The sequence below is a fragment of the Passer montanus genome, unplaced genomic scaffold, assembly GCF_014805655.1.
Source record: "Passer montanus isolate IOZ18808 unplaced genomic scaffold, ASM1480565v1 scaffold122, whole genome shotgun sequence".
NCBI classification, from domain to species: domain Eukaryota; kingdom Metazoa; phylum Chordata; class Aves; order Passeriformes; family Passeridae; genus Passer; species Passer montanus.
The window spans coordinates 783,685-810,047 of NW_024358945.1; the positions used below are offsets into that span (position 1 = coordinate 783,685).

General features: G+C 43.1%; 1 protein-coding gene across 16 annotated transcripts in view; it reads left to right on the plus strand.

Moving 5' to 3' along the window:
* The window catches only part of SOX5 (SRY-box transcription factor 5), a 607,462-nt gene that overhangs the window by 456,073 nt on the left and 125,026 nt on the right, over positions 1–26,363 (plus strand). For all 16 annotated transcript variants that reach the window (XM_039698241.1, XM_039698239.1, XM_039698237.1 and 13 more), the window contains 2 exons: positions 11,688–11,860; positions 14,240–14,308. In XM_039698241.1, coding sequence (XP_039554175.1) covers positions 11,688–11,860; positions 14,240–14,308 — 242 coding nt within the window. The remainder of the gene's footprint in view (positions 1–11,687; positions 11,861–14,239; positions 14,309–26,363) is intronic.

The window sequence follows — 26,363 nt, forward strand, 5'->3', positions numbered from 1 at the left end:
AGAAGACTTTTCTTTGCTTTAATTTTTGGTTTTTAGCTTTATATTTTGAACACAAGTTGAGTTATTGTTCTGTAGCTCTGTTCAAAAGCCTCACATCTGAGGCTTTTTAGAGCGACTGTGGTTCTGTGGTTGGGGGCATGGTTATTAGGTGTTTGGATCAAGTTTGGCAGTAAGCTGTGAAAACAGGCACTGGTTTATTTTTCCTACTGACTGCCGTGACAGTTGCAATTATTGTCCATTGTTCCTAGGTGGCTAGAAAGGAGGGAGGATACAATAGAGCATTGCCCTCTGGGGGTAAATGAATTTGACTTACAGATTCTTGGGGGGTCAGGCAGGCTGATTATTTAGTGCCCAGGAATGTGGTTTTCATGGCACCATCAGCCCTGAGCAGCCAACAAACAATGGCTCAGCTGTATTGCAGCTATATTTAGTGAGGCAGCAGGAAAGGTGTGCAAGTTGAGCTGCTCTGTACCCACTCACACGTGTACAAACACACATATATTATGCTACAAAATGATTTTGTCATTCTATAGTTACGAAGTTTTCCAGTTGTGATTTTTTAATTAACTTCTTTCTCTGTACTTGGCCTGGCAGCTGCGTTTTTTCCACCCCTCATTTCTCTATTAGTGATATTTGGAAACCCCCATTTAAGCACTGTCTTATGTTTAATACACCCTGGAACATGGACAGCACTAGGAGCCGTGCTGCCCAACTCTCTTACGCACACCGAACAGTTTTTTCCATTTAACTGTTCAAAATTTCATTGTGCTTTTCATTAGGTCTGGGGGAGTTTTAGTGCATCATGTGCAAAAAGTCTCAGCACCAGGCTACATATTGTTAATGCCCAAGTCTGTGTTACTACTATTGAGTTTTATTAGCTGGGAGAGATTAAAGAACGGGAGATGAAGAGGAAGACTTTATTTTCTATTAGCGTGATTTCTTTTAAGCTAGAAAGCAGTAATATTTTATTAAAGACAGGGAAATTGGTGAGTGGTTGGAAGTGACCAGGCTCCCATGTTCCATATTCAGTTGTTTCTCTTGGTTGCTTTGTCACCTTTGGCTGCTCCTTTAAGCCCCCCTTTCTTCATCTGCACGCCCGTAAAGCAGAAGAGCCATCACCGAGTGTCTGCAGAGAGGCAGCTGCAGACGTCAGGATCACACTTAGGAGGGTCTGTATCTATCCACTTACTAATTGAAAGGGAAATGGATTGTTTTATTCCACAGCTGGACCCAAAGGTGCTGCAAGGGAATGCTCTTAAAATGGGGCAAAGCCTAGAACCTTTCACGTCTGAAGAAATTGTAACTCAAATACCTCTGCTTGTTCAGAGGGATAGTCTGGGGCTAAATTACAAGTTTGGCACTGGAGATTTCTTAAGAAATTCTGTTTTGATACCCATGGAATTTTTACTCTGCTCAAAACACTTTGCTATACAACAAAACATGCTGTTTAATTGATGTATTTTAAAGTGAAGCTGTAAACTGTATACTGACTTGGTTAAAGCCTGTTCAAACTTACTTATATCCATCCTATTCAAAACCAGGGCTCAAAAGGCCACTGGATTTTTATTGGATAATGCATTTTAGTGGATTCAGTGGAGCAGAGAGATCTTCAGGTCTCAGACTGGTCACCACCAGGGAGGAAAATCATCCCCCTTTTCTGCTGTCAGTGTAACTGCCTTGGTAGCTGTGCAATGCAGTGGGAAAGTGGGTGCTGTCCTCAGTGTTACTAGGAAAAGGTATCAAAAATACATTTATTCCTTAATTATCAGTGATCATTCCTATATATGTGAAGTTAACATGAAGTTACTTTTTCACTGGTGCTGGGCCTCAGGTGCATCATGGCTTGTCCAGCCTTGCTCACACTGGGGTGAGGGAGGCAGCTTTAACCACGATGAGAACTCTTCTTAAAACCTCCCTTGGTGTGTGCACAAAGCCTTGCTGCTAATCTTGTCCATCTCTCTACTGAAACTTGGCAAGACACAGCATTGCATATTTTTTATGTTCCCCACTTAGCTAATTTTGAATAGGTGTGTGGAACAAAAGGTTGAACAGACTTCTGTTTCCAATCTTTCTGAGCTGGTTTTCTGTTGAAGGCATTGTTAACAGTGATTGTGGCCAAATCTCTCAAGAAAGCCTGGGCAGGTCTGAATCTGATCTATTTTTGTTGTTGTTTGAAAAACCTTTTGTGTTGTGTGGATTAGTTTGTAAACAGCTCAGGTGAAGTTCTCTGCGCTCCCTGTGAAAGGGATTGTGGTTGGGTTAAAATCAGCTCCTCGTTGTCTCCACTGCAGTCTGGGTGACTCTGGAGGCTGTGCTGGAGTAACCACAGATTTATGGAGGCAGTGGAAAGTGAGATTACCTACCAACCCTGATCTTCAGCTCAGGGTAGCACAGAGGTTTGTTTTGTGTGAGCAGCCGGGTTCCAGATCCCACGGAGGTGCTGTCAGGCTGGGCTTGATGTGACACAGAGCTGTGCTTGCTGGAGACTCTGCTTTTCCTCCTGTGCTCAGGAGATGGGGCACAGCAGAGGAGGCAGTGAACGCTTTTAGGGCTGCCAATAATGGCTAAAGAGAAATAATCCATTCAGCGATACTATAGCTCATCAGAGCCCATGAATTAAAGACATATGTTATGTAGATTCAATGTATGGATTAAAAGGGATAATCTGGTAGGTGACACACAGAATCTTGAGATAAGTGAGCTGTGCAGATTCGGTGTATGGATTGTGATGGATAATTCCATTTAAGTAATGCTGGACAAGTTGAAGACAAGTAAGCTTTGGGTAGTGCTCAGGTTATGTGCAGTAATCCAGTGAGTGACACTTTGGATCACATAATCTGTAAACTAAAGACAAGAAATTCTGCATTTACATGTGGACAGGAAGAAGGAGGGGGAAAGGGAGAAAGATTATTCATGGGGAATACACTGGGTTTAAACCTTTGACTAATACAGCACAGATCCCCAGGAGATGTGTGAATTTTGCATTTGCAAATTAATGGTTCAGAAATGTTTGAAAACTTGTGTCAGCTCTGGATGTTCTGCATTTTTTTTTATTTTTTTTTTTTTGTGAGCAGTATTGTCTGTGGAGTGGCAAGAGAAGGAGGGTGAGAGTCATGAGTGAAGGAGCTAAGGTATGTTGGATTGTCAGCTTTTAATTGCCATAAATTCAGTATTCGTTGCAACCTACTTGGTATCTTCTTCTTTGTGTTTACTTTTTGGGGGGTTTAATAGTAGCAAATTGAGCTTTAGTCCTTGTTGAGGTTCCGGAAGTGCTGGGGTGCATGGGAATCTGCCCAGTTGCACCCAGGGAATCCTGAGTTTCCAGAGGGAATTGGGCAGGCTGATCTCAAGGCAGTGTGGTGCCCTGCAGAGGCAGCCAGGGCTAGCTGAGCCACACCAACACAGAACCTCTTCAGGCCAGAAGAAAGCCTGAGGGAGAGGCTGTGACTGCGTGGAGCTGCTCCTCTTTTAACTAGAATGGGAGGTTAGTTGAGGGTTGTGTGTGTGGAAGGGAGGGTTGGAGGAATCTTTTTTAAAGCATCTAAAAATGTTATTTTATGGTAAAGCAGCAAGTTCAGGTTGTTCCGGATTTTTGTAAATAAAGGTACTTAATTTGGTCTCAAAAAGTCAGGCTCTAATTTTATTTTTAAGATGAGATTATTGGTAGAGATAATATAATAAAATTGAACTAATTGAGGTAGTAAATGCCAATGACTTTGAACATATGGGGGCCAAACCACTATATTTAAAATTATTCAGAGAGTAGGTTGACAAAAGGGTCCTAAAGCTGTGCTTCATGGTTCTAAAATTACCTGATAGAGCTGAATGTCACTGAGCTACAACTGCCAGTTTGTCAAAACAAAGCAAATACACACACACACTTTTTACTTTTTCCTATAAGCTGCTGCATAAAATTCCAGCAGCAAACGCTATTTTCCTAGCCTAGTTCTGACTTGTTGTCTAGACAGTAAAACAATGAGTAACCTCTGAGAAACAGTACAAACGTTGTCTATTCCTTTTGTAACCTTGACAGTGAGTTGCTAACCTGGTTGAACACCAAGCTTTGTTTGTGGTCTGCTCTACCAAAACTTTTTCCTGACAGCAAATAAGGAGTGCTCAGTGACTGCTTCTTTCCAGCCTCGTGAAACACCAAAGGGCTGGTTTGGTACAGAGCAGGCAGCTGAGCTTTTTTTTTCCCCACAGAGTACCAGTTCTTGAGGCTAGTAATGGCAAAAGAGGGTAATTGCTTATAATTTGGTTTTACTCATTCTTCACCTTGCTCTAAAATCATAAAAGATTAAGAATGTCTGTCTGCTGAAGTAAATACCTTCCTTATACCTCGCTGTCCTACAATGGATTTTTACTTGTCAGACAGAGAAGATCCATTCCATAAATCTGTAAGTACAGGCAGATGAGTTTGAATTGTGCACTTTTTCTTTCCTTGTTTCTGTTTCTGGTGCCTGTGGCTTGCCAAGTAAAAAGCAGTCAGAAAGTTTTCTTTGCTGACTCGCCCTAGCAGTAAGATGAAATAATTTAATTTAGCAAGGTGGGTAGTTGTAAGATGGCAGCCATTGTGTCGCAAAGGTGGCTGAAATACTTAACGAAAAATGCCAGTTTTCAGATGTTTTTGTCCTGACAGCTCCAGGATTTAGTGGCCTGTTCATCTCTGTTCTAGTCCGTAATAAAGCGCTCTGAAGTGTTTAGGGAAGCATCAGGGGAGGCAGCACAAGTTCCCAAGCACAGACCCAAACCCACTTTACATGTACACTTTAAATGTACATTTTCTAAAGTACAGTCCCAGTGCTTGGCCAGAAACATGTCACATTGCTGTTCAGAAGCAGGGGGAAGATGTTAAATTCTGACCTTACCTCAGCCAGTTAGATCTGTTTATCACCTGCTTTTCCTGGAGGAAACATCAGCTCCCCATGGCCTTGTGTGTGACTTCAGGTGATGGCAGCAGCACGAATGGCAATACTCCTCTTTCCATTTTAGGTTATAAACAGATTTTTAGATTTTTATTTAGGGAGAGCATGGCACAGATTAGTTTGCTCTAAAGTAGAAGAAGACTAGGTGGCCTGTCCGTTTTACTTTTCTGGTTTCCTTACTATTGTTGGGTTTAGATTTCTAAAATGTCACGGTTAAAACTGGGGCGAGGAGTGAGAGGGAAAATAATTGCCACAGGCATGAGAATGATACTTGAAGGAAAGATGCTGTAAGAAAAAAAACCTCTAGAAAAGATAGATATTTTATGAACTGCTGGTAATTTGATTTATTATTTGGATTTGTTACAGTTAGGATGTTATTCTTTCTGAGGACAGCTTGGTTAATAGACTGTTCAGTTTGAAAAAGCTTCATTTTTGTATCAAAACTGCAACCTTTGCTGGCTTAAAAAGCCTGCTGAAAAGGTACAGCATTGCAGGAAACGCTGGGAGGTGACTCAGTCTTTAGCTCATGCATGGGCTGCAGCTCAGGGCTGTTACATCAGAGTCACACAGAGGCTGTGCTGTGGCAGGGCTCCCTGGGCTGGATGACATCAATAATTGCTTCATTCATAAGGGTCCCCCTGGCTGAAACCCTACCTAGTCTCCAACTGGGTCAAACACAGACTTAATTATCTATTTAACGTGTATTACTGTTAAAAGTCAGTGGGGAAATTCTTGGCCTTGCTGGAATAGTTCTGCTGGTGACTTCATCGAGGCAGCAATAAAACCTCCTACACCACATAAAGTTCAGAATGACTTTCGGTGAGTTGTTAAAAACTTCGTGCCTTGGTTTGCTCTTGAAAAACATAATGCATACCATCACCTTTCTGCCTGCAAACAGTCTTTAAGAAGATCAATTAGGTAGTGCTTTGAAATTAAAAAATGCTTTATTCTGCATGCTCTAATTATTATTATACATCTTAGCATTATTCGAATACAGAGCACTTCAAAATATTCTTATTTCCATTTAATGAGTTTTTCCCCTGTAGAAAACTTTGTAGATACAGGAGGCTTTTTTTTTTCTTTTGTAACCACAGTTAATGATACGAACATAATACAATATTATTATGTCTTCCAGGCTTTGTACTTGCACATTGTTTTCTTTGATTTCCCTTTGAAAGACAGGTTCTGACAGTTCAAAAAGCTCTTTAGCAGTCTCTGTGATAGCAAACTGGCTGGGCAGGGGGATTTCACTGCCTGTGTGGGTGAGTGTGCACTGAGCCCCCCTGGCTGGTGCCACTGCCAGAGCTTGGGGAGGTGGCAGAGGGCCTGGGGACAGCCCTGCCCCTGGGCCATGCCCATCCCTGGGCTGCCTGGGAGCAAACACTCCCACTGCCTGAGCATTTGCAGCAAGAGCTTAACATGCTTGTTCAAGAAAATATTGGCTTTCCCAATTTCTCATTTACATTCCCATTCTGTCTAATAAATTATAATAAAGTATTTACTGTTTTGATCGCAAAAGCAGTTTCTCTGCCTTTTTTTTGCTTTGGTTCTGTTTTGGGTGGGTATGCCAAGGTTTCTCCTGTTCGTTTTCTCACTTTAAGTGTGTCATTTGGTCATATTGGTGTCTTCATTCTAATGTTTATTAAAATGTTACTGTCACTGCCAGTCTGAGACTGTGAATCAGAACTAAGAATGTGTAATAGTTTATTTCACATTTGAGTAAATTTCTTCTACTACTTAAACACTATTATGGGTAGTGTTGATCTGAGATGAGGTTTAGGTTTGGCGATACAGAATGCCACTAATTTGAGTCTTCTTTTATTGCCATCTGCTGTGGGTGTTGCATCCACAAACACGGGGTTTTTTCTGAGTTTCTGTTCATGGTGATAGAGGACAATCTGATACATCTGGAAAGCATCTTTTCTTGGTTTTTTATGCAGCTACCAACCTGCAGTGTGTGCTTTGATGGTCCCTTGCCTGAGTTGTTCACATCAGTTGTAGAAAATCCACATTTTGCCATTGCAGTGAGGGAGCACAGAGAGCACCCACAGCAATCTCCTGAAGGGCAGGTGGCCTGGTGGCTAAAGGCTTTGATAGGCATGAAATGTGCAATTTCTGTTTGTCGTGGCTCTGGGGGTAAAGAAGAGCAATTCTTGAGGCAGGCGTTGTTTCGAGGCTCTCACTCAGGATTTCTGTGGAGTGCTCTAGCTTGCTGTCAGGCTGTACCCTGCAGTGAGGGACACTTGGGGGTTTTTTGGCAGCCTGCTGCCTGGCTGGAGTGAGATCACTGCTGGTGTAAAGGCAGGTGTAAAGCCCCAGAACCATCCTCAGCTCCAGAACCGTGCCCATGCCCAGCACCATGCCCATTTCCAGCCCCAGAGCCATGCACCAACTCCATGCTTGGAGCAGCCCCCAGGGAGTCCAGGAAGGAAACAGCTGAAGCTGGCTGCTGGGGACGGGGGTTTGCACCCCCTCCCAAGCTCAGGCAGGGTGAGCAGCCATGTGCATAGTTCATTAATTTGTGAGTAGTGTAATTTGAGCAACTGTCTTTATTTGCTGTTGGTTTAGTTGCTTAAAATACTGATGTGTTTTGCCCTGTGAGCTGCAGAATTCTTTAAGTGGAAATCCCTTGGCTGCCAGGATTCCTCACACCCTGATACAGGTTTAGATCTCGTGCAGGTTAACATGAAGATAGTGAGGGTAGGACAAAAGTCCACCATCCTTATTTACCCCCAGCCTACAGCATCCAGAAAAGGGTTCAAAAACCAGCTGGAGCTCTTAACTCTGCAGTGATTTTTGATACACCAGGAAAAAAATCCTGGAACTGGCTGTACTTATGTAGTGACCCCCCCCGTTGGCCTCACCTCACCATTAAATAAATAACACTGTCCATGCTTTGGCCTTTGTGTGTTATGCACAGCAATACATGATTGGCACTTTTGTTGATTATTTCAAGGGAGATAATTATAGGAAAGGTGTGCTAGGTAAGAAGGCTGACATAAAAAATACCAAACTTAAACTAAATGCAAACACTTAACATTGTTATCAAGACCATCTGATTCAAGTACTTCCCTTTTTTTTTCATTTTCACACATTTACAAGCCACCAGTTACCTGCAAAATATATCAGTTCATATCAAAACTATGATTCATCACCAGTGGAGCTTCCAGAGATGTGTGAGTAAGACAAGGGGAAATGGCACAGAACTCACCATCTCTCATTAGAGCCACATAGCTGATCTCTTTTTTTTGCCTCTGGTTTTCTGCAGGTCACTTGAGAGTATGGCTATCCAAGTACTTACTTTGCAAGGAAATATTACCTCAAAGAATTGAAATTATCATTAAGTACTATTCCAGTTACTGGAAGGATGGCTTAGTCCTGTGAAAAAAAGTACCTACTAAGCCATGTTTTCCAGGAAGTATTCTCCAAGAGATTTTTTTTTTTAAGCTGATGCTGATAAATTTTCCCTTTTGGTGTATTAGCAAACTGAAATAGCTTGAGAAATATAATGCAAGAAGTCTGCCTTTTGTCAGACTACTTTCACTCCAGCTGTATAAACCCCAGGAATTATGCATTGTACTTAGTAAGTAGGATATAAAACACCCCTTGTGGGCATTTCAGATTGTCTTTAAAAACTGAATAATAATGAAGAGACCGAGTCAATTTGTTCCTGGCTGCATGGCTGCAGAGTGGTTTTGGTGTCTGCACTGGCAGTTCACTGCACTGCCTGCTTGCTCTGAGTTCAGAGTCATAATTTTGGTTATCAGGTCTCCCTGCAATGGTCAGGGACATCTTTCACTACACCAGGCTGTTCAAAGCCCCGTGAATTGAAAATTTCCAAGTTTGGGGCATCCACCACCTCTCTGGGCAACCTGTTTCTGTATTTTACCACCTTCATTGTAAACAATTGCTTCCTTATATCTTAGCTAAACTGGCCCTCTTTTAGTTTAAACCATTGCCTCTTGTCCTGTCACAGCAGGCCTTGCTAAAAGGTTTGTCCCCATCTTTAAAAGCCCCTTTTAGGTACTGGAAGGTGTCTCTGGAACCTTCTTTTCTCCAGGCTGAGCAGCCCAAGCTCTCTCAGCCTTTCAGAGAGAGAGGAGCTCCAGCCCTCTGATGGTGCCCGTGGCCTGCCCTGTCCCTCTGCAGCTCGTCCCTGTCCTTGCTGTGCTCAGCACCCAGAGCTGCAGGCTGCACTTGTTCTTGGGGCTCAGATAAGGCTGCCCTGTCCCTGCTGGGGAAGGGTTTTGCTGCTGTGTGCCAGCCAGGCAGGCTGATGGGGCTGTCCCTGCCTGTGCCCTGCTCAGGTCAGTGGCACTGGGGAGCCTGGGCGCTCAGGGCTGGAGAGCAGCACGGCTTTGCTGCCTCTCTTGGGAGCTCTGAGCTCCCTGTCACTTTGCACATGTGGAAACATTTCTCCACCTTTCAGATTAACTTAAAGATGGGGATTAATTTAGCTTTACAAAGGGCTTTTTGATTCCCAGCTGAAAGCTGCTGTAGGAGCTGAAAATCCAGGGATGAAGCAGCAGTGGTGAGGAGCTGTGATGTGTGTTGGTGTATTTGACAGAGATTCCTTTCTGCTTACCCTCACTCAAGGACTGAGGCAATCCTGTGTGTTCCTTCTTTCTGTAGGTCCTGCTTCCCCTCTCTCTCGTGCTTGCATCCACCCCTCAGTAAAAGTTAGGAATAAAATATCTGTTGAATAAATAAATCCAGAATATTTTGTTTTCAGGTGTGGCAGTGCATAGTAGTCTCCATTGGAGGAGCTTTATGGTAGACCCACATAGACAGGCCAAGGCAGGGGCTGCCTCCTAGAACAATTCTTCTGCACCACTTGGAAACACTGCACCTTTTTTCCTAGGGAAAAACAAATAAAGGATGGAAGAGTGGCAATAGCAACTCCTGATTAATTCCGTGGCCAGGTGGCAAATGCATTACTTGTAGCAGTTCTCTGTCTCTAATGTTGGAAGGAAAAATCCTAGTTAGAAGTGTTTTCTTCAGCCCTGATCGTGTTTTAGCACTGGCTTGCATTCTTTCTCACAGCTTGTAGCAGAACAGGTTTAAAGTCCTATGCTTTCTGTTTCAGTGTGTTTCTCAAGTTTCCAGCTTGTACCACAGTTTTTCTGGAGGCTTTATCTGAGAATATTCTGCTGTAGTTCTTTGTTATGTGGTGAGAATATTTTCACAGAAATTTCTAGAACCCTAATGAAAAACAATTCAGTTACATTTCTTCTGTCATATTTTTTTTCTGCTGATTCTCTGTGGTTTTCCACTTGCACATGGCTGTCTACAAATGCATTTAAGTGCTTGGGCTTGGCTAATGTAGAAAATGGGATGTTGCTTGGGATCACATAATTGAAATTAGGCAAAAGTAACAAAAAAAAAAAGTAAATTAAGCTAACTATCAAGCAGAGAGCCCTCCCAGTGCCACCCCAAAGGCTGTGGTAGAGCCTTTCAAAGCAAGAGCAGATGATTCACCATTACAGACGTTTCAATCCAGTCTAGAGAGCTGTATGAAATATATTGCAGGGAGCATTCCTGCACTGGCAGGGGGGCAGCCTAAATGAGCTATTACCAGTAGCTCTTTTCCATGTCTGACTGATAGTTGGCTAGGAACATGCTTGCTCTAGTCGCCAATTTTTTTTCTTTTTCCTCTTTTTTTTTTTTTATTTTCACTTGGAGAGCACTGGTGACATTGGCAGACATTGGCAGAAGAATGCTTCCTGTGTTTGAAAGGGGTTTGGATGGCAGGGTAGTCCCAAAAGCAGGCTATTTTCAGAGGAGGCATTGACACTGATAGCCTTAATCCCTTCCTAAAGGCTTTTTAGAAAGGTTTCCTAGGCTCTGACTCATGTGAGAGGGTGTGGTGGTATTGGGGATATCTGTGGATTAGCTGCTACACATATTTTCAGGTCTTTTAAATTCACAGTCAAATGATCCTACGTATATTAAAAGTGCCTTTTTTTTTGGTCATGTATGATTCATAGCTTTTGATTTTTCTTGGAATTTTTTCTTCCCTTCCCTTATAACCACTGTCCTTCTGGGTAGAAAAAACAATTTCTTCAGCATGGTTGTGAAAGTGAGGTAGTGAGTTCCTCTGTCTGTGTCTGCTAAACTCCACTATAAAAAAACATCTACGAACAGTACAAATGAGAGTGATGGTGAGTGTGTTTAACTCACATTTTGGGTATGTTTATAAAATAATTTTTTCCTTTTAAATTGCACCTTGGTGGCAGTAACAGCAATAGGAGTTACTGACAATTTAAATACTGTATAATTTAATCCTAATGAGGGATGTAGATGATATAACAGGTTATAGAGGGATGTTAATGCTTATCCTCCATCAATGCTTTGACACTTACAGAAACTGCATCTTTTCCCTAAGTTTCTGCCATAAATGTAGTTACCTTACAAACCTGGAAGGGTTGATTTTTTGCTCCCCAGTGTTTAAAACTTGAAGCTTCCTCAAAATAGGCAGCATTATTTCACTCTATTAATCTGACAGAAGGGCAGTGGAAAACAGATGAAAGGGCAAAGATCCATTGAAGGGGAGCACCAGATCAAAGCCTGTGCAGAGATTTATCCTCCATGCAGAGGAGCAGGTCTTTGTGTGCAGCACATTGCAATATGCTGCTGCTCTCTGCTTCTCCTCAAACTTTGCTTACAATAAAGCTGCAAAATAAAGAGCTGGATCGCTCTAAATGTTCTCTCTTCTCCTTCCCCCTCCCTTTTTTTCTTTCTCCCCCACCATCTGATGCCCAGGGACTCCAGAAAGCCTGGCTGAGAAGGAGAGGCAGCTCATGGGTATGATCAATCAGCTGACCAGTCTGAGGGAGCAGCTGCTGGCAGCTCACGACGAGCAGAAGAAGCTGGCTGCATCTCAGATCGAGAAACAACGCCAGCAAATGGAGCTGGCTAAGCAGCAGCAGGAGCAGGTGAGTGGCTGTTGCAGGGCCTTTCAGCTTCAGACACCTTCTACCAGGGCTTTCCAGCAGTTCAGCTTCTCAGAGTTGCTCTGCACCCAAAATCTTTTCCGCTCGTTCTCCGAGGTGGAAGAGTTTGAACAAAAACGCATCAGGAGAATGGTTTGATTTGCAATATATCCATCTTGGAGCTGTTCAGAGCCTGCTGCCAACAATGCTGTGTGTTCAGCCCCTGCCTGGGCCATTCAGTCAAGAGCTGGACTGGATGCTCCCCGTGACTCCCTTGCAGCTCAGAATATTCTGCAGTTCTGTGCTATCCTTCCATACTCTTTGGGTTTTTGAACTTTCTGTAGATAAACAGGCAAATCCAGCCCTCCTGATTAATCTCCCAAAGATGCTTTAATTCGGAAATACTGAACAGGTATAAAAAGAACAAAATGCAGCACTTGGATTGTAACTTGAGAAATTAAGAGGTTGGGTTTTGCCAACTGTGGAAGAAAGCAGAGAATAATATAAAGTCAGTGAACAAGTATGGCTTTTTTCCTTCTACACTTGAGAGGCTTGATTTTCAGTTCATGCAAATATGCCCTTCACTGGAAATGCAAACATGGTTTTCACATGTGATCACTTCCAGTGAGCACACATGGACACACAACATTTTGGGCGGAAACATAACTTTCCTCACAGATTTCACTGGGCAGATTTTAACAGAAATTAATGTCTGCTTTTGTATCGAACATGAGCAGAGAATATTTAAATATCTAGTTTAAAATTTTATCACAGAATTGCAGCTCTGTGAGTTTTATGAAACTCACAAATTTCTCTGAAATCTGTCATAGTTGTCAGATTCAGGGTTGGTACTGTACTTAAGCAAGTCTTAAGATTTCTAAGCCACGCCTTGGTTTTCCCTGGTTTTAATTATTTAAAAACGTTATCTTAAACAAAGGGTATTTTGGCCTCAGCCTGAAATCCCACATGGGGAGAGCAGAAGTGACTTCCCTGGAGCTGGGGAGTTTGTATCCTGCTGTTGTTAGAACAGCAAAGGTAGAGGAAGGAGTGAAGGTGGAACTGGCAAGATCTTTCACCAGGAGACATCCTGTATGAGCTATTCCCTTTACCTTGCCTCCTAAAGTCACTAGTGCCACGGGGATTTGAAAGTGAAAAAGAAAATGAAGACAGTAGAAAAAGAAATTAGGATAGCTAGGATTTCTTTTAATTGAAGAAATTCTGTATACTTATGCATTATGCAGAAATTAAAATTTCCAAACTCTGAAAAAAATGTAGTGATAAAAATTATTTTTCTTTCTTAAAGAAAGGCTCCAAAAAGAAAACATTCATTTGATCTGTTAGATGTGGAGCTAACTATGAGTGAGTGTTTCTTATGCAAATAGTCTAATAGTAGAAAGAAAGGAAGCTACCTAAGGGGAAGAAAGCACATTTCCCCCAGTAAATATGTCTAAGTTACCAGCTGAGATGTGTATACAGGACACAGGGGAAGAGCAGAGCTCTTTCTGATGTTTGCACTGCTGCACTGGCTGTTCGTGGGAGCAGAGCTTTTGTGACAACTTCAGTGAAAGTTTTTCGAACTTGCTTTTTAAGTTCAAGAATGGTTTATCTCCCTCCAGCCTTTAGAACTCTTAACTCCGTTCTGTTAATGCCTGCTTTTTCCCTTCACGGGGTGTAAAATGTGTCTACAGCAGCATCTGCAGTCCTTTGGGGGAGAGGGAGGGTGGAAGTCCTTCTGGAAAACTGCCCTTGGCTTTGGAAGGAGGCTTGGAGGAGGGCTCCATGCACCTCCATAAACCAGTTTCATGTTGAGCCCTGTGGCCTTGCCTGCCTCCTCAGCTCCTTGCAGCTGATACACACATTGGAGAGCCAGTGCTTTTTCCAAGCTCAGTTCCAGTCTCTTTGTGCCTGTTTCTACATTAAAAAAGTACACTAAGAACCTTCCTCCATGGTGTCAGATGGCCATTAAAAAAAAAAAAAAATTTAAGCAGGTGGTGCCAAACAGAAGAGTATTTCTGGCCATCCTGCTTTTTTGCTTTTTCTGCCTTCCTCCACTATTTTTTGGTTTCTGTGCTGGTATTGTTCTCTCTCCTGGGGAATTTTAGCAGTGCCATTTCAGTAAGATTTTTGCATAGGTCCCTGTCTTCTGTGCAGCACAGCATTTTCCATAGGATTCCCTTTCTCCCTGGTGTTAGCAATGAATTGTTCCTGAACTCCTGTGTCCTTTGCTTCAGTAACAGTCTCCAGGCTGCTGCCGCCTGCCCCCGAAGGTTCCTTAGCTCAGAGGAGAGGTTTAAAGAGCTAAGCAGGGTCAGAGCTTCCTGTGGATGGACTCTGGGAATGGTGATCCATATCTCATGTTTCTTCTGTGCAATTTCTTCACAGATTGCAAGACAGCAGCAGCAGCTTCTGCAGCAGCAGCACAAAATTAACCTTCTTCAGCAGCAGATCCAGGTCAGAGACGCATCTCCTCCCGTGCCCCTGTTATTCTTCCTTTCCCTTCCCCACTCTTTCCCTCAGCCGTTGTTGCCTCAGTTTCTTTAAGAATCTCTGTGGTTGGCTGGCATTTTGTTTATGGGAACACAGGAGGATTTTACCTGTCATTTAGCAAAAAAAAGGTCAGTTTCTGGAGGGCCTTACATGATTAACATGGTTCTTGTAGGGTCAGGAAGAGGCTGTTAGAGGAGCTGGTCATGCAAGCAGGCATTTGCAGGGCCAGTCCTCTTTGCTCAGGAGTGACAAAAGCATTGCCAGAAAGACTTTGTTTGGAACCAGTGTCCTACAGTTCTGTTTTTGAGGCTTTGCTGAAGCAGTTCTCTTCAGTGATTGATAATCAAGTGCACCTTCTTCCCTCTGCCTGAGGTGTTTGGAGACTGGGAATTCTTATTTGTGGAGAAGTATTGTGTGAGTGAGAAGCTGGCCAAAAGGTTGGTTAGATCAGGAGAGCAGCTGTGTGAGTCCCAGGTACCTGCAGGTTTATTCCAGGAGTAGAAAATGTTGTTAAACCAGGACAACCAGTAAACTTCATTTAGCCTCTTTCTCCCATACTGTACTCAGAAGTTTATTTTCATGCCATTGAGTGTATTTCATTACTTTTCTTCCATGTGCATGCCCCTGTTTTGGGAACAGTGCAAATCAATTTGCCTGTGAAGGTTTCCATGGAATGACAGAGGAGAGGTTTGACTTCTTACAGATACCTGGACCAGGGTGGAATCTCTGGTTGTTTAATCATGCAGCTTTGTACAGAGCATTATGAGTTGCTGTAGACTGTGTTCTGTTTGTTCAGTAGCAGCAGGATTCTCCTTCCAAAGCTTTTCATCAGCATTTCAGAGGGAGTTGCCTAAAGTTATCAATCACAATTTTAAGCCATTTAAGAAAACCTAATTCCAACCAGATCAGAGGAGCTGTATGGCTTCATACTGGAAGGAAACTTGGCTCTGTCATTCCAGAGGACATTCTGTCTGTATCTGGGCTTGAGCATTTATGAAAATCTCCTGGGAAGGTCCATCCCTCTGTTTTAAGGCAACTTCTATACAAGATGGATGTGCTTTGCTGAAAATAATTTTGAGATTGGTAAGGCTTGATTTGGCCTCGACCTCTGTAATCTTTTCTGCTTCCTAATTTGTGTGTGGGAGGGATTTTTCTTTAGTGCTGCATTTTTAATGAGACTTTAAAAGAAAAACAATAGCAAAACCTGTACAATAGCAAGGAAAATATTTGTATTTTTAGCATTTAGCTATGGCAGCGAGAGAGGAAGTTGTTTTATAAGCAGTGAATAAAAATAAATTGAAGTAACGTAATTTGACCCCAACCCTTTTAAGTTTTAATGCCTTGTAGATAAGAATGAAGTATGTTGTTTTTAGGGTAGTGAAGAAAACCCTGGTTATTGATAATGAGATATAGAGCCTTTCATCTCTTGATCCCTGGTCCAAGTTTGACCTGAGTCAGTAGTAAATGAAAGTCAGCCAAGTACCATCTGATAGAAGCTGCAATCCTCAGAAATGATTTGGGGGTCTGTCTCAAGGGATTGCAGATGAAATATTGACCCTGCTGAGGTCAGAATTTCACCTCCAGGGCCCACTTCACACAGACCCCATCAGATTTGTGGCACCCTCCTTTTGGATGGTCAGGCAAGAAAGGTCAGGAATGGAGCAGCCAGAGAGACAGCACTGTTCTCTCATTCCCACAGAGCTGATGTGTGTTTGTAGTGAAATTTGGGTGATACTGCACAGGCGTCTGGGCAGTTCCATGCCTGTATGATCCTGAAGTCTCATGAACCCTGGCTGAAGCCCATAACTCTGATGGGAAAAATTAAAAATAAAAAAAATTCCTTATTGACAGTGAATGCAAAGCAAAACATTTCTCCACAGTTATAGTGACTGTCAGAGAAGAAACAATTCTTAAAGAAATCATCCTTTGTAAATTAATTAGGGCAATGAAGCCCCCCTAACATGGCCATGTTTAAAATGGTCAGTGAGTTTACAGCCTATGGGTTGTGGTAGGTGGAAGAAAAGTGTGACAAGAATGTAGCTGAGAGTTCAGCTTTTCTGACCTTGCCCTAATTAATCTAACAGGCTTCTGTCACACTGGCCTGAAGTTTTGAAATAGCATTAGATTTATTGACAGGGAAATATTCCTACAAAGAGTGGATAACTGTTTGACTTAGGTGCAGTTGAATGATTGTGCTGTAGCTATGAACTCAACTTATTTATGACAAAGGAATCGTTTTACTTGAGCCAATTTTTTTCTAAGCTTGTAAGAGTTGCCATAATTCCATATAAATTATTACACAGAAAAAAGCCATTGAAATATTGTATTGAAAGCATAATACCCTAAGGTTAGAAAAAAGCATAACCTGGCTGACCCCATGATTTATGAGTCTTTTCTCTCAGTGTGCTAACTTGGAAACAGTTCCCTTTCTCCTTAGCCCATCACACAATCAGTGATACACAATCCATAACCAGGGAGAGACTCTGACTCCCTCTCCTCCTCAGAGGACTGCAGATGCTCAGTGCAACTGCAGCTCAATTAAACCAGCACTTCTGGGATGCTGGAGAAAGATGCTTTAGTTCCTTGAGCTTAGAAGAATGTGCCTGGCATGTGAGTCTCTAATTGACACGTCTTTTCCAAGCCCATCTCTGCTGAATTAATTGGAAGGTGGTGTCACTAAAACAGAAAACAAGGGGTTTGTATAGAGAGTTAAGTAAATTGCAGAAAACCTGCAGATTGGATTAAATTTGAGAACCTGTATGACCTCAAAATGATCAAATGGGATCTAGATAGGATTTTGTGTTTTGGAGAATGTTTATAATTTTTTTTCTACTTTTCATGATGTTCTAGACCTAATTTGTGAAGAGGTTTGAGTTTCTCTGAATAATTAACTAACCCTCCCCCATTTGTTTTCGTGCCACTTTGGGGTGCATCCCCCCATGCACCCTGCTTTCTGCTCTGCCTAATCTTTGTGTGGGTAAGGTTTTCCCTGTAAGGTTTCTGCCTGCTCAGTGTTGGGTCTCTTCCCCTCAGCACTCCTAGTGCTGCTGTTCTGCCCTAAATGGAGCTGGAACGTGTGATCTGACAGCTCTTGTGCACCAGCACCCCAAAGGTTTCAGGTTGTGTTTTAGGCTGGCAGCTGTAGGGCAGGCTGGTGTTACTATAGGACATGAAAAGCGAACACGCTGCTGTTTTCAAGGCAAAAAGGGGGAGTTTGTTTTCTGACTCCAACATTTATAGATTTCTAAAGGTGACAGTGGATTGGGGGGTGAAACTGCCACCTCTCCAATGGCACTGGACAAACCAACAGTTTATCAAATTTCTTCTCTTACAAAAGAGAAGACAAAAGGAATACAAAACAGTAAGTTGTTTACAAAAAGTGTGTGAAAAAGAATATAAAGATCAGAAGGTTTAGAAAATCTTAAAAAAGATCAAATCAACAGGCTGGCACCTAGTAGAGCTCAGCAAGTTCTTGGGTTCAGGTCAGTTTTGTCCTCCAGGGCCTCAAGGGAGCTCTCCTGGTCACCCACTCATCTTTTGTGGGGCCACAATCTGCTCCCTGGTGCCCTTGCTCTGGAGCCTGGGGCGCTCTGAGCTCTCCTGCCAGCTGGGCAGAGTGGCAGAAGGCTGGGAGGTGCTCATGGTGCTGAGCTGGGCTCACCCCAGAGGTGTCCCCTTCAAAGGGTGTCTCTGAGACACGGGGCTGGCAGGGGTCGTGCAGTTCAGAGACAAAGTCTGGCCCAGGATGTGATGGAAGGGTTTGCTTTGAAGCTGGGTGACGAATGTCACTTTAATTGAACTGTATTTAAAATGAAATATGGTTGTTAAAATTCATAAAGCAATTCATATTCAGTAGGGCACTGTTGATAAAATAGGTCAACCTTGCAGCCTAAATTGTGATAAAACTGATGCCGCTAATCTCACAATTTTGTAGAAAACCTGACAATGTTTTATGTTTTTCCCTCAAGCCCCAGCTCTTGGAGTCATGTGATGACAAAAATGCCAGCTTTCATTTCTCCCAAATGTAAACTTCCAACTCTCATATTTCCAGGCAAAATCTGAAACCATGAGCACTACAAGTTCCAAAATTAGAAGGCAAACAAAACAGAGGCCAAATGCTGTTTTCTAATCTGTTCTGATTTTTAGTCAAAATTTTTTTTGGAGAGCCCAGCTCAAGATCTTGGAACACTTCAGGTTGCCAATAATGTAAAACTAAGATCTCAAAGCAGCAGGAAGCAAAAATGCTGCTTTACAATGTTTCTAACATTTAGGCCATGGTTTTGTTTGACTTTTTTGGTTTAATACTGTCAGTAATTGCTTACTAATTGGTATTCTTTTCTGAGTGACATACTCAGCCCAAGAACCAAGGGCTTTCTGAAACTTGAGGGCAGTTCCTGCCAGACAGCAGTCTGTTTTAGGAGAGGGTTTTCATTTTCCTTCCGAGCTAGAGCAGATGTTTGAATAGGACCCTTTTTTTGTGAGAAAGTCTGGGCCTCTGAGAGTGAGGGGATCCCAGCTGAGTTCTGATGCAAAGCTGGAACCACTGTCCCTGGCCTGCTCCAGATGGTACCAAATGCCTGAAATGTGGGAATTAACCTCTCCAGCACTAAAGCTGTGTTGAAGAGGGAGCAATTTCCTTCAGGCCTGAAGGTGCCTGCAGGAGGTTCTGCCAGGGGTCCCTCAGGTGCAGTCTCTCCATGCACGGAACACTTAACCCTACAAATCCCACCCCGAGGTCTTGTGTCTGTCACTGCATGCCTGGCCCACATGTCTTCTTCTAACCTCCCAGCTCTGCTTGCTGAAAGCAGCTTTGGCAGGCCTTGCTGCAGTGCTGGAGGTCTCACAGGCGCAGTAAAAATGGCATTCCCCCTTTGAGCATCCCCCTGCCAGGGGGGATGTGTGTCCTTTGCAGTGGCCTCCAGCCCTGCAGACCCCAGCAGCGTGTCCAGGGGGAGTGTGGGCACCACAGCCCCGGGGGCCTTGGGCTGCAGCCTGCCTGTCCTGGCTCTCCAGCTGCCCTGCATGTCCCCCCAGCTCCACAGAAGGCTTTCCCTGGGGTCTGGATGCAGGTTTCCATCCTCCCACCCGCTGCCAGCTGCCTGTGTGCCCTTCCCCATCACTTCTGTGGGTAGAGGAAGAGGCCTGGCTCTGCTGCTGCTTCTCCAACCAGAATATTGCCATTCTCAGTACCCTCTGAGGTTTAACATATTCCAATTTGGACTGTAATAAAGTCTTGAACTTAGAATTTCCTGCAGGATGGCTAGGCCGTTTTTCAGCCAGATCTGTTTTTCAAAACGTAGCCGTATTTTTGGGGAGGAAAGAGGGATTTGGTTTCTGAGTTACACAGAAGTTCAGCAAAATATTTCTTAAGCTTAACATGCAAAGTTTTGAAATGACACAGTTGTTATTGTCAAAACTTTCCAAACAGCGAGAGGTTCTGGACTGATTCCAGTCTTCCAAAACAGTGGTAGAGACCTGCTTCCAGAGTGCTTGAGATACCATCATCTACCCTCCAGTTATGGCAGTAATTTTTGCTTTGTTTTGTTCAGGTTTGTTGTTTGTTTTGCACTCCTCAGGTGAGCAATCATCTCTTACCCAAAGCTGGCTTCAGGATATCTAGGCCCGTTTGTGTTCTTCTTGTTTTTTTGTAGAAGGTACCAGTTTCTCTCTCCTGTTGAGAGAAGACACAGATTAATTGACTGTACAAAAAGAAACTGAAGATTTTTTTCCCTGCCCCAACAAGTTTGCAGTCTTAAATTGTATTTCCAACATGGCTAAGCCTTTTGTTTTCTGTCTGCTGCTTCAAAAAAAAAAGAAAACCTCCAGCAGACCACTATGAGCTAAGTACTTGGGGAACTTTGAGCTTATAATAAGGAGGGCAGAGGTGCTTACTCTTAATCTTTGCCCTGTCAGTGTCTCCTCAGTGCAGCCACAAGGTCTGCGGACATCTCTTCTGGTTCCCAACCTCTCCTGTGTCTGTAACCAGAGTTCTCCAGGGGTTTTAAAGGGCTGGAGGTGATGAGTCCTTCATTGGAGACACAAAAATGAGAAGCTGCTGCACAAGGGCCTGGTTGCAGAGTCAGTAATGCCTGTTGCTCCTGGATTCCCATTTTCCCTGGGAATTCTGCTGTTCTGGGAAGTCAGTGGCGGCAGAGCAGTGCTTTGTGCTGCTGCAGTCACTTTGCAAGGCAGAGCAGTTTCAGTTTTTCCACAACTGGAGTCCTCTTTGCATGTGGAAGTGAGATGAGGACAAAAGATTTCCTTGGTAAGACAATAAAGCTGTTGAAGTGAGGGCCTGATCCAGCTCCCACTGAACATGGAGAAAAGGCTCTTGTTCACATTAGTAGGAGTTTAATGGGACCTTTCTTCAGCAGGAAACTGTGAGAAAGTATCTTCCTCCTCGCTCTCCAAAATATTTTTAGAGCAGGCTCTGTCCACTGAAGTGGTTTGTTTTTGCCTTTGTTATTTTTTTGGGTTTTTTGCCTGTGTGGATATGACAAGCTGTGAGTGCACAGTCAGACTGAGCATGTTTGAGTCCCGGTGGATGTGGGGACATTTTGTCCAAATCCATCATGTGTCAGGAGCAGCTGTTGTCCCAGAGCTCACAAACAGGGCATGCTGCACTCAGTGAGCTGCAAGGAGGAGTCACACTGCAGCCTTTCCCATGACTTTGCAACCTCTTCCCAAAGCCCTGACGCTGCCAGCAGAGAGGCAGAACAATTGTTCCTCACAAAGCTCTGCAGCTGATCTCCTATCAGTTATCAGAGGAGCTCGCCTGTCCCTCGAGCAGCAGAAATCCCCTGGGAAAGAAGTTACTCAAAACCACACACAGGCATGCGCAAAACCAAAAACAAACAAACAAAACCAAAGAGAACAACAACAACAAAAAAAACCTGAAACAAACAAAACCAAAGAGAACAACAACGGAAAAAGCCCCCAAACAAACAAACCCTTGGGGCTGGGGGGGAAAATAGGAAAAAGAAGGGAAAGAAAAAAAAAAAGAAAAATCAGTCAGAATGAACTAATTGCTTTCTGTCCTCTCAGCTTCAGCTAATAGCATTTGTGGTAGACTGGATTTTGAGTAACCTGTGGGCCTTCATTTCTTCCCTTACCAGGAAAGTTAAGTTGTTGAGGAAAGTAAAAGGTTGTTGAGGTCCTTATGTGTACTTCTTTCAGTGCAGAGGATCATTTGCACCATGGTTTTAACTCCACAGGTAACCTTAGCATGTTTCTGCAGGTAGTTTGAGTAGTTTGATCTCAGGCCATTTCCATGCCCTTCTGCCATCCAAATTTGTGGACTGGTGGTGTTGTGGTGCCAGTGCAGACCAGGAGTATCTTCTAAAACTTGCATGAGCTCAACTGGTCAGAGCATGATGTTAACTCTGCCAAGGTTGGGGGTTGATCCCCATATAGGCCATGCCCTGAAGAATTGAACCCTTGTGGGTGGGTCCCTTCAAAATCAGAGTATTCTGTGAACTTGAATTTATTGGAAATGCAAGGGCATGTTTGATTGAGGTAAATCAGCTTTTTTTGCCTGTGCTGAGCTACTTGATGGCAATAGCACTTGTTTTCTCCAGTGTTACTGGTCCAAATGTTCTCAAATTGTAACACTGTTTTGAACTTCATGACTTTTTTTCTTGCCATTTTAGCATCTTTTCTTAATTTACTTTCTGTTACTGAGCTTTCAGTATTCTCATTTGCCAGTTCTCTCACACAATCACAAGGGAAGGCCAGAAACTTTTTTTTTTTTTTTAAAAACCAGAGCACTGAAACACCCAAAATAATCCAGCATCTTAGACTGTAAGGAAAAGGCTAATGGTCAAATCCAGTCATCACAGCTGGCAGCATTGTGCCCACGGCCTCATCTCAGCAGGCATTTCAGGACCCTGTCTTTTGTTTGTTTTCAGATCCCCTCTCCAATTTCTGCATCTCTCATCATCATCTTTGACCATTTTCTTTCACTTTCAGCTCCCAGGTGCTGAGTAACCTTTCTTATGCAGCTGCCCACCCTTTCCTGCAGCAGCTTCTCCTCTTTGCCAGCCCTCCCTTGTCTGTGTTTCCATGGCCTTATTCATGGTTTAGTCTGGCATTTTGCTGGCTGCAGAGCAGCAGTGTCATTCTGTGGGTGTTTGTGCCCAGAGTGGGTGGCGTGGGGTGCCCTGGGAGCCCTCTGCCTGTCTCTGTGCCCGTGCAGGTGCTGGCACAGCAGGGGCACAAGGTGCCACCTGTAAGTGGCTGGAGAAGCCGAGCACGAGCTCTCCATGCCCTGCTCTTGTCTGTGTGCAGTGTGTGCAATCCTGAGCACTTCTGTTGTACAGCCAAAAAAAGGCTGCCACTGCTGCCTCTGCGGTGAGGTGAAGCAGGAGATAACAATAAATTTTTTACTGCTGGCTGGCAGAGGTGTTTAGGATGTGTTTTCTTTATATCTTCATCCGCCCCTAATTGAAGATGCTTTAAAATTGAATGACTAGCAGTCAAAACGTGTTTGCTTCAAACTGAGAAGAAAAATGCTGGTGTCTCTTCTTCCAGGCTGATTGCGCTTTGTACACAACTGACAGCCACAGTCACTTTGAGTGACTGATAAGTGGGAAGCTTTGCCACTTATCAAGGAATGCACGCTGAAAAGAAAGGACTGGAGCCGTTCAGATGCTTTGGCATGTTCAAAATAACATCTCACATCAGTCAGGCTCAGAAGCACTAGGAGACATTTCAAAATAAACTTTATATCTATCTATCTATCTATCTGGAGGCAAGAACTCAATTGAACAGACAAATCGCTGTGTGGCATCACATTGGCTCTGGAAACAAGAACATCCTCATAGGGGTCACCAGTTGCAGAATTACTCAGATGGCTGCACGATTGGAGAGCATTTTTTGTAGGGTCTCACCCCCCAGAACAAAGCAATTTTTGAAAATTCACAACTGTATATTATTCTGGTGATTTCTCTGAACTGGGGGGTTTTGATTCTGTTGGCCAAGTGAAATTTAGTTTATGTGGCACAGGACATCCTGAAGGATCCCAAAGAGAATGAAACTCTAAGCTACATTCAGATCTCATTTATTTCCTCTTCAATATTATGGAATATGCTTGGGATTGCATGGCTCTTACTCAGAAAATGGTTAAGGATTCTTTTGGTATTTACCCTGTTTTGTAGTGATGCACATGAACAGAGGGTGTAATTTTGTGGGTCAAAGTTTGTTAATGTTATTTTTAGTGTGTGTAGTGGGAGAGTCTGACGTGCAGGCATGTGAGGGTACATTTTCTTGTCCTGACTGTAACAGCAGTGGTGTCACCAGTGCAGGGTTTGGGCTGGTTCACTGGCTGTGGTGATGTTTCACCTGTTAGATGTGCAAGCACAGGAGATGGGATGGGAATCTCCAGTGGGAGGACAGGGAGACGAAAGCAAGCAGTGTGCCGTATCCCAAACTGGAATTTGGACAGAACATAGTGTCGGTCTGCATCCATGAGCCCTACTCAAACAAAAAGGCAGCATCCAGTAGCACTACTCAAACAAAAAATCTGCTGCCAGGTTCACAACTCTTACCAACACTGGGGGTGTTGGTGTATAAGGATCATTATCTTTTGTTACGATTCTAAGCACTGGGCATCTCATTCTGCCCAGCTGATTCCTTCTGCAGTGGTTGCTTTTCTAGCAAAAATGGCTATATTTGAGATAGGAATTATATTTGGCATTCCAAGGTTGCCACCAGCACCCACACCTGTGTCAAGAGGAAGTTCATTTAGTTCCTGTTGCCAGTGACTTGCTTTTCTGATTCACACTTGCCACGTTAAGTGGTCTCAGCTCTGTTTGGATGGCTCATTCAAAACAGAGCCCTCCAAACTCTCCCCTGGGATAATGGTTCAGAGGATCCAGAGGGAAAAGTTGGTTCCACCCACTGAATCCATACCAGTGTCTTCACCTTGGGTTCTCCCTGGTGTCCAGAAGCTGATGGTGCCTTACCAAGGAGGCAAGGTGAGATGGCAAGACCATGCAAGAGGCCAAGGGGAGCAGTTTAGATTTGGCTGTCCACTTCTTGTCACCTACCTGCTGCTGAATTGCAATGTGCAAATTACAGGGGCAGGCAGCTCGCCTGCAAGGCTTGGGAGGCAGGGTGAGATGGCAAGACCATGCAAGAGGCCAAGGGGAGCAGTTTAGATTTGGCTGTCCACTTCTTGTCACCTACCTGCTGCTGAATTGCAATGTGCAAATTACAGGGGCAGGCAGCTCTTAATGAAGAGCAAATGAAACATTTTGTACTTCCTTGAGGGGTTGTGTTTGGAGGGGTGATGTGAGTGACCTCCAGCTTAAAATTTTGGAGGAAGAGAGCGAAAGGTGCAGTTGTCTTGTGAAAGTCTTGGTGGAACAAAGATTATCTGGAGGGTTGTGGATCTCCTGTCAGCTGTCTTTACTTCACATCTTGTGTAGGGACTCCATTAAGTTCACTTTTCACGTGAAAGTTGTATAAATTTGTAATGGTTAAATAATTTCAAGGAACCATTTCAGATTTTTATTCAAAGATATTAAAATACGCTTCGAAGAGATTTAGAGGTATATGTCAGAGTTTCTTGTATTTAGAAGTTAAATAAAAGAATTTACGTTCCAAGATAAGCATAATAAAGTTATAAAAACTAAAATTATGACTTAGATGGAAAGTAATAATAATGAAACAAGACAAATGTAATTCACAGCATTTGGAGTTAATAAATATTTGGTACAATTTTACCAAAAAAATAATTATACAATGTGTGTGTTATAACATTTTTTACCAACTTTGACTTCTTTAAAAGATGAGAGTGATAATGTTCAGCAAAGTATTCTGAAGTTGGAACTTGGGTAGTTTCAACAAAATACCAATTTAAAATGGATTTGACAGAAATGATTGAAATATTTCTATACTCTTGTGTGCTGTGAACACTGTGTGCAAAGAAATGCATTATTTAGGAAACAAAGTAAGACATTTGAAAGTTATAAGTGCCAGAATTAAGTGAAATAGATGCCTTTATTTTATTCTCATGTGTCTCGGTCATACATGTTGAATTAAAAAATTGTATTCCAGAATTACATGATAATATAATTGTAAACTGAAATCACAAGTGGGAAAATTAAAATTATCTCGACAGCCTTAATTCTGACATTCCCTACTGTTCGTTTCCTTGACTTTCCATGCAGTGTGGCACTCTTTTAACTGGTTTTCTGTGTGGTTTGATGGCCGTAAAAGCTCAGGATGCAGGTACACAGCCCCTTGCAGTCAGTTTGAACCCTGGGGTGTCAGTGTGGGTGAAGTGCCAGCTGGCACTGGAGTTACAGGAGAAATGCTGGCTTCTCCTGGGCAGACAGACAGAATTCCACAGACCGTTCCCTGGCTCTGGTGGACAAGAGCCTGTCCTGTGAAGTCCCCTCTTTTTCTGTGTCACATTTTCTTTCTTCCTCTAGTTTTGAGTTTATTTTTTTTTTTCCCATTTTGGTCTCCATCAAAATAGAGAAGACTTTTTTTCCTATTGCTGTTCTCTTCAGGAAGGCAGAAGAGGGATGGAGTGCCTTTGCTGAATTTGGACTGGTGGTGTTAAAAATTGAGTTTGACTCTTTTTTTTCACACCCTCCATTTGTTCCTCCCATTCTCCCTCAGTGGGGTTGGGCCTGGATCAGTTTGTGCCACTAATCAATTATTTTCTCCTAATTTACCAAATTCTTTGTGCTTTAGTAAAAAAACCAAACCCCCGAGGCTGATGGTACAGTGTTTGATGGAAGCTTTTGCAGCATTTGTCCCTTTAAAGCTCTGAGTGGTGAGAATATATTTTCTTATCTTGCAAACTGTGTGTGGAATCTTGTCTGCCATTTAAACATTTCTGAGCTGCTGTGACTAAGCAAGAGGGGCTTTTTCTTGTACTGTATGTAATAAGTTTTAAGTTAGTAATATCCCTAAGAATCACACACATCTAAATTGGGCATAATTTCCAATTTCTTTAACCACGGAGTTCAGATTTGTAGTCCATCTATGAAGCAGCTCCTTGATTCCA